Genomic DNA, 7,974 nt, shown 5'->3' with positions numbered 1-7,974 from the left:
CATTGGCCTTTATATTCCTGTAGCATTGCCTGGGCGGGCTGGCTTACTCACTCGTAAATCATGACTCTGCTACTTTCTCATAAATCTTCAGCCTTTGTCATAATTTGCTTTGCCTTGCTTTCCTTTACCGGAGAGACAATTAGAGGGCATTTTTTTTCCTTTTTTCTTTTTTTTTTCTTATATTTTTTTTCAGAGAGAGAGAGAGAGAGATAGAGGGGGGGGGAGAGAGCACCAGGCATGTTTCTTTTCTTAAGTTTGGTCAAATGTTATCTGTTATGTCACCCCTATCAATGTTTGTGGCGCGTTTGTGTTATCGCTATACTCCCTCATGGTCATCTGGTGCAGTGCTATCATCATCATCATCATCATCATGAGTATCATCATCACCGCTATCACCACCTTCACTACCACTACACTCAGTACTTTTATCATGCAATGTTACCTAAGCGTGTTATGTTCTACTAATACTACTACTACTACTATTATTACTACTACTGCTACCACTACACCACTTATCTCGGTCACTGCAACATAATAAAACTCCTTTAACAAGTTCACTACTATACTCATCATCTTTCTACTACAAAGAACTATCATCCAAATGCCAGAGAGATGATTAGTCAAGTTCACTTTGGTGTTTTTTTTCCTATCATTGATGTAGAACGCTTGCTAAACTACCACTATTTCAAGCCAATAACTTCTACTCCACTTTGTTACAAGTAGAAGAGACGGGAGGATGAAGTGTCTGTAAAAGCAAGGACTGTTCCATGAAGTGTCACATTAATTTCGCTACTGACGGTGGTACAGACTGATGCTGCCACTCACTGACTAGTCTACCTGATAAATGGACTGGTAGTTATCTCATACTCATCCTTTTCCAATATCATAGCAGTAAAAACATCGAATTAGCAATACAGGACAATGAGAAGGGACTGCAAGCACGGTCAGCACACTTGATTCCTTAAAGCCCAAGAACTCTTACTTTACTATAGTTAGTCACAAAATTGTTTTCTGTGTTGCTAGTAAGGAAGAAAGCGCCTATTTTTATGGCTCACTCTTTTAATTTTACCTTATTTTGTAGATATTATGTTTGTATGCTATTATTACGTTATCTCGAGCACATAGAGGCATGAGAATGAACACTCTACGTTTAAATATTCCTAGTAGATGTCTCAGATAGATTATATGAAGGAAATTTTACAATATTTTTTTTTTCTTTTCCTTTGAGATGGTGGTGATGGTGATAGTAGGAAATATGGTAACCTATATTTACTTAAAATTACTTCAACACCATCATGCTTTTGTTGTGTACGTAGCCAGTGAATTTTCAACATGCTCAGCCGATGAGATTCTAGAAATACAAGACAGGGCACCCCATGAGTTTGAACACATTATACATGAATAAATAAATAAATAAATAAGTAAATAAATAAATAAAACAAATGAATAAATAAAGTAAACGTGCTCGTGTGTGTCTGTGTGCGTGTGTGTTCGAATCTTCCTTCCTTGAAACACACACACACACACACACACACACACACACACACACACACACACACACACACACACACACACAAGGAAAACTATAAATGAGCAATTGAGTGACTGAATGACTGACTAAGTGTGATTGAATGAGTGAGCGAGGGAAGGAGTGAGTGAGCGAGGGAAGGAGTGAGTGAGTGAGTGAGTGAGTAAGTGAGTGAGTGAGTGAGTGGGTGAGGGAGTGAGGAGGGAATATGAGATTAATGAGTGTGTGAAAATGAGAATTAACCACTACCGTTTAGAGAGAGATAGATAGATAGAGAGAGAGAGAGAGAGAGAGAGAGAGAGAGAGAGAGAGAGAGAGAGAGAGAGAGAGAGAGAGAGAGAGAGCTTTCAATAGGACACCAAACCGTCCGTGACCAAGCAATGACTTCCTAATTTACATCTTCCTCTCACCGCCGCTCCCCTCGCCACCCGCCACACTCACCACACTCACCACAGCACCACAGCACCACCACAGCACCAGCAGAAGGAGGAGGAGGGTTATTAGGGTAGAGAAAAATGTGAAGGTGAAAGGATAGAGAAATAGGACGGAGAAGAAGGATAAAGAAGAGGAGGAAAAGTAGGAGAAGGAAGAAAAGGAAGAGAAGTAGAAGAAGAAGGAGGAAGAGAGTGATAGTGTGAAGGATTACACGAGAACAAGAACACAAGGGAAGGTGCAATAAACCATCCGGGATACAAGTAGCAGTCAGTGTGTGTGAAAGTGACTATCTAAGAAGGAACACCGTGACAGCCGCCGTCATACAAAACGAGGTGGTGACAGAACATCGCGAATCTGAAGGCGAGTTGCTGAAAAATGTCCGCTGGGGGTTTGGTGACGCCTGGACGGAGGGAAAGATTGAGAAGTGAACCTTTTCTTACATTCCCACATGCACTGACACTTCCTCAATCTTATTTTGAAGCTGCTGAAGACACTCTCAGTAGACCTTTCTTATTGTTTTATTTATCCCCCTAATTTCTTTCTACTCATTCATTATGGCCAGAGCCTCTCATATAACACACACACACACACACACACATACACACACACTACTGATCTCACAACACATGAATCAGCTGTCTCTATGCTACACTACTGCCACTCAACACCAAGGATAGAGGGAGGAATGGGCAGGGAGCGGTGTGGGCAGGAGGTGTGGGCAGGGGAGGTGTGGGTACGGGAGGTGTCGCGGCACAGAGATGAGCAGCTAAGCGGTCCCTGTGACGTGAGATTGAATGGTGGTGATGACTCTACCACTTAAAATGACGTCCTCCCTCCCTCCCTCTCTCCCTCCCTCCCTTCTCTCCCTCCCACCCTTCTCTCCCTCGTTCCTTTTCTATCTTTCTCACTTACTCTTCTCTTTATCCTCCCTCTCCCTCGTTCTTTTGTTCTATCTCACCTCTTCCTCTTCCTCTTTCTCCTCCCTCTCCCTCGTTCTTTTGTTCTATCTCACCTCTTCCTCTTCCTCTTTCTCCTCCCTCGCTCTTCTCTTCTACCTTATCTTTATTTTGTTTAATTTACTGCTTTTCATTCATTTATTTATCCATTTTTAATCTTACTATTTTACAGTGAGATACCTTGATTTTTTAATAGTTCTATCACAAAATTTGCTTTTATTACTGAGGTAGAGACAAACAGATCTGAGCAACATAAACTCTGAACCCCCCCACCCCCTCTATCTCTCTCTCTCTCTCTCTCTCTCTGTTGACAGGGGAGGGGATGTGAGGGACGGAGGCTCGCGGTCGCCTCCTGTATGCGGCCTTAAGTACCTCACAGCCGAGGCAATAGTGGCGCCGAGGGGAGCAATGAGAGCAGCGGCGGTGGTGGTGGTAGTGGTGGTGGCGGTGGCGGTGGTGGTGGCGGTGGTGGTGGTGGGTAAGGCAAGAGTCAACAGTGAGCCGGTGTGAGGTGAGGTAAGGGCGGCTGGCTCTGTGCGTTGCGTGCGTGTGTGTTTGTGTTTGTGTTTGTGTGCGTGTTTGTACTTTCCTGTGCGTGTGTGTGCGTGTGTGTGTGTGTGTGTGTGTGTGTGTGTGTGTGTGTGTGTGTGTGTGTGTGTGTGTGTGTGTGTTTCCTTTTGTGTGTTTGTGTTTGTGGTGTTTGTGTGCGCGTGTGTGTTTGTTTGTGCTTTCTTGCGCGCGCGTGTGTGTGTGTGTGTGTGTGTGTGTTTCCTTTTGTGTGTTTGCGTGTGTTTGCGTTTCCGTGTGCATGCGTGTGTGCAGACGGCTCCCCACTTGATGAAGCAGCCTTCCTACCCTTTATTTATTTATTTATTTTCTCTTATTTATTTATTTATTTTTTTAGCTAAAGCGACATGTCAACTCAAAGGATCTTGGTAGGAAAATATCATAGGCCAGAAGTCGTGACGTGTAAATTTAGCCACACTTCCTTTCTCAGCCCTTCCCATCCCCACTCACTCCTTCCTTCATTCCTCATACCCCTTTCCCTATCTTCATCTAAGCCTCTCTCCCCTTCCTCTCTCGCTCTCTCTCTCTCTCTCTGGGAACTGGATATAAAAAGACAAAAAATAATGAAAAAAACCTTGATATCTACGACTTCTTTGTTAAAATTGGGATGTGGAGGGTGAAAAAGGAAGAAGGCGACCCAAGATACACGTCAGAGGCACCTCTCGCCAAAACAGCTGCCGTGAAAAAGAGATGACAAATGTCGCTTTTGTTGGAAATATACACACTCTGCTTCAACAAGTAAGTATGTAGAAGTCAGTATAAGTAAGCATGTGTGTGTGTGTGTGTGTGTGTGTTTGTGTGTGTGTGTGTGTGTGTGTGTGTGTGTGTGTGTGTGTGTGTGTGTGTGTGTGTGTGTGTGTGTGTGTGTGTGTGTTTTGGTGTGCGTCTTCGTGTGCGCTCTTGTGTTGTTGTGTGCGCGAGTCTTCGTTAGGTTAGGTTAGGTTAGGTTAGGTTAAGTTAGGTTAAGTTAAGTTAAGTTAGGTTAGGTTAGGTTAGGTTAAGTTAGGTTAGGTTAGGTTAGGTTAGGTTAAGTTAGGTTAGGTTAGGTTAAGTTAGGTTAGGTTAGGTTAAGTTAGGTTAGGTTAGGTTAGGTTAAGTTAGGTTAGATTAGGTTAGGTTAGGTTAGGTTAAGTTAGGTTAGGTTAGGTTAGGTTAGGTTAGGTTAGGTTAGGTTAGGTTAAGTTAGGTTAGGTTAGGTTAGGTTAGGTTAGGTTAAGTTAGGTTAGGTTAGGTTAGGTTAGGTTAGGTTAGGTTAGGTTAAGTTAGGTTAGGTTAGGTTAGGTTAAGTTAGGTTAGGTTAGGTTAGGTTAGGTTAGGTTAGGTTAGGTTAAGTTAGGTTAGGTTAGGTTAGGTTAGGTTAGGTTAGGTTAAGTTAGGTTAGGTTAGGTTAGGTTAGGTTAGGTTAGGTTAAGTTAGGTTAGGTTAGGTTAGGTTAGGTTAGGTTAGGTTAGGTTAGGTTAGGTTAGGTTAGGTTAGGTTAGGTTAGGTTAGGTTAGGTTAGGTTAGGTTAGGTTAGGTTAGTTAGGTTAGGTTAGGTTAGGTTAGGTTAGGTTAGGTTAGGTTAAATTAGGTTAGGTTAGGTTAGGTTAGGTTAGGTTAGGTTAGGTTAGGTTAGGTTAGGTCTTTGTCTTTCCATGTCTTTGTTTTGTCTTTCCATGTGTGTGCGTCTTCGGGTGTATTTTTTTTTCTTTCACGTATGTCTGTGTGAGTGTGTGTGTGTGTGTGTGTGTGTGTGTGTGTGTGTGTGTGTGTGTGTGTGTGTGTGTGTGTGTGTGTGTGTGTGTTGAGGATCACATGGTCTCTGAGAAATTACTAATAGTTTTCATAGTCGTATCTATCGTCCGTATTTTTAAAGAGCTCTAAATTCATCACTACTGTATTTCAGGGGATATAGAACTGACTCACTCTCTCTTTCTCTCTCTCTCTCTAGGCATGGCGGTTCGGATGATGGCGGTAGTGGCGGTGGTGGTGACGGCGGGGGCGGCCGGGGTGCTGGCTGGCAAGGGCGGGAGATGCATGGAGTCCACCTACAGGGCCGACGCTCCCCTGGCTACAGGTGAAGCTCTCTCTCTCTCTCTCTCTCTCTCTCTCTCTCTCTCTCTCTCTCTCTCTCTCTCTCTCTGTAAATCGTTCTAATTCCCTTTCGGCCTCGGTAAATCCTTCTATGTCTCTCTTGGCGTCCCTCAACTGTCTCTCTCTCGGCCTCCCTCACCTGTCTCGGCGCGCGGATAAGGTGTGGTTATTGTGACAGGTGTGTGGTGAACTACAGAGTATACACTATACATACACTATAGCCAGATTTCACCACATTGGTACACCACCATGCTCACTCCACTACACTGCCACAGCATCACTCCATCTCACCTCACCACCACACCACACCACACACCATCACTCCACTGTACCTCACCACCACACCACTACACACTCACCCCACTGTACCTCACCACCACACCACCACACAAAATACTCTAAAATCTTACCACACAACCCTCACAGCTTCACCACGCACCCACCACACCACCACATCACCACAGCCTCACTTTTGTCCCCTAACAGGAAGTATCGTGTGGCTGTACGTGTTTAGGCTGCAACCGTGTATGTACCACTCTGGGATAGGCACGCGGGGAGCCTACTGGGCCTACGCCGCTACGGGACAGTACACCAACCGCAATTACGCCCAGGACCGCTGTAATGGCCCACTCGTCTACTGGTACAAGCTGGGCAGGACCAATAGAACCAAGGAGGAGGTGCACACCATCGTCAGTGGTAAGAGAGAGAGAGAGAGAGAGAGAGAGAGAGATTTGTAAAATGTCTTTGTATGTTCTCTTAATATTACGTAACTTCTGTTGTCATATTTGTGTGTGTGTGTGTGTGTGTGTGTGTGTGTGTGTCTGAAGAAATTGCTTTCCAATATCCTTAACTACTATTCCTACTACTACTACTACTACTACTACAATTGCTACTACTACTACTATTACTACTACTACTACTACTACTACTACTACTACTACTACTACTGCTACTACTACTACTACTACTACCACTATCACCACAACTACCACCACAAATACCACCACTACTCAAACACTTCAACATCTAACACCAACCACTACCACCACCACCACCACCCCTAACACAATCATCTACCCTCCATCCGTCAGACCTGGTTCGCTTCTGCTATCCTGGATACAGTAGCTGCTGGAGGTTCATGATGAGCCACTACAGCGTCGGGTACTGGAACTGCAACTACTTCACTCACCACCTGGCGGAGGCTCTGGATGTGCTCGACGGCTACCCTGACTGGCTGTGGCACTCCCCCTGGCCCGGATTCAGTTGCTGAGACCTGCAGGAGCGGGACGGGAGGAAGTGAATAGGTGTGGAAGAAAGGGTGTAATATAGGGAGGGATAAAGAAGTGGAAGAGTTTGAAGGAGGGAAGGAGGGAAGTTGTAATCGTTAAAGAAGGAAAGAACGATGGAAGGGAAAGAAAGGAGGCATGAGAGGAAAAGGAGGAAGGAATGAAGGTACGGTAAAAGAATGAAACAGGGAAGGAATAAAGAAAGGAAGGATGAATAAGGAAGGATGGAATGAAGGAGGAATTGAGATGTAAATTAAGGGAAGTAGAGAAGGAGGGAGGGAAAGAGAGAAAGGATGGAAAAAGGAAGGGAGAGAAGGAAAAATGAGTGGAGGGAGAAATAATTGAACAAGGGACACAGACAGACACACAAGAGAGAGAGAGAGAGAGAGAGAGAGAGAGAGAGAGAGAGAGAGAGAGAGAGAGAGAGAGAGAGAGAGAGACAGACAAACAGACATACAAACAGACAGAAAGACAGATAGACAGACGGACAAGCAGACAGACAGACAAATAAACAAGACAAAAGAAGAAAAAGTTGTAGTAATATCGTTGTAAATAATTTTAGTTTCTATACCTTGTGATACAAAAATAAACTCTGTCACCTTGAAAGCGAATTTTTTTTCTCACCTGAAGTGTGATAAAATTTCTCTAATGATTATTATGCAGGCAATCCAGGCATTCTGTACACCACACAAGTACACTGAGGTAATGAAATGAGAATCACTACATATATATATACATTGGCGGCCTCAGTTACCACACTCCAGTACCATCCACGAGCAATCCTGTTCTTTCGCTGCAAGTCTACAGTAGTGGTAGGATACTGAGTAATCGCCAGCACCCTCCTCCTCTTTGTTTTGCGTCTTTCCTTAACCTCAAGTCCTCTGGCATACTGACCACTCAAAGGGACGAACCAAACAAAGAATGAGTAAGCAGCACAGGAGTTCCCCATTACAGGAGTTATTATGACACGCACTGGGACTTGCAAAACACCATAAGACTTAATCAGCAGTACCAGCAGTGCCACCTGATCGCTCTCATGGCAGTGGGAAGCCCTTACTGTTCATGTGTTGCAATGCCAGTGCCATGCAGGTGGGACTGTACCAAACCTTTACAGCATCGATGCAGGTCT

At 44.3% G+C, this 7,974-nt stretch overlaps 1 protein-coding gene across 1 annotated transcript; it reads left to right on the top strand.

Annotated features, from left to right (window-relative positions):
- Positions 1 to 3,312: 3,312 nt before the first annotated feature.
- On the top strand, positions 3,313 to 7,451 carry LOC135095664 (uncharacterized). Its single transcript, XM_063996648.1, has 4 exons — positions 3,313 to 3,435; positions 5,417 to 5,542; positions 6,046 to 6,255; positions 6,651 to 7,451. The coding sequence occupies exons 2-4, from the start codon at positions 5,419 to 5,421 to the stop codon at positions 6,827 to 6,829; spliced, it is 513 nt and encodes a 170-aa protein (XP_063852718.1). The 5' UTR covers positions 3,313 to 3,435; positions 5,417 to 5,418; the 3' UTR covers positions 6,830 to 7,451.
- Positions 7,452 to 7,974: the final 523 nt, after the last annotated feature.

Source organism: Scylla paramamosain, chromosome 3 (genome assembly GCF_035594125.1).
Source record: "Scylla paramamosain isolate STU-SP2022 chromosome 3, ASM3559412v1, whole genome shotgun sequence".
Taxonomy (NCBI): Eukaryota; Metazoa; Arthropoda; class Malacostraca; order Decapoda; family Portunidae; genus Scylla; species Scylla paramamosain.
The sequence above is the reverse complement of the archived record's forward strand: the minus strand, read 5'-3'. Positions and strand labels throughout refer to the sequence as shown.

Coding starts and splice junctions, on each gene's coding strand:
- LOC135095664 (XM_063996648.1), top strand. CDS start 5,419: ATGGCGGTTCGGATGATGGCGGTAGTGGCGGTGGTGGTGACGGCGGGG. Junction 5,543..6,045: donor CGACGCTCCCCTGGCTACAG/GTGAAGCTCTCT, acceptor GTCCCCTAACAG/GAAGTATCGTGTGGCTGTAC. Junction 6,256..6,650: donor GGTGCACACCATCGTCAGTG/GTAAGAGAGAGA, acceptor TCCATCCGTCAG/ACCTGGTTCGCTTCTGCTAT.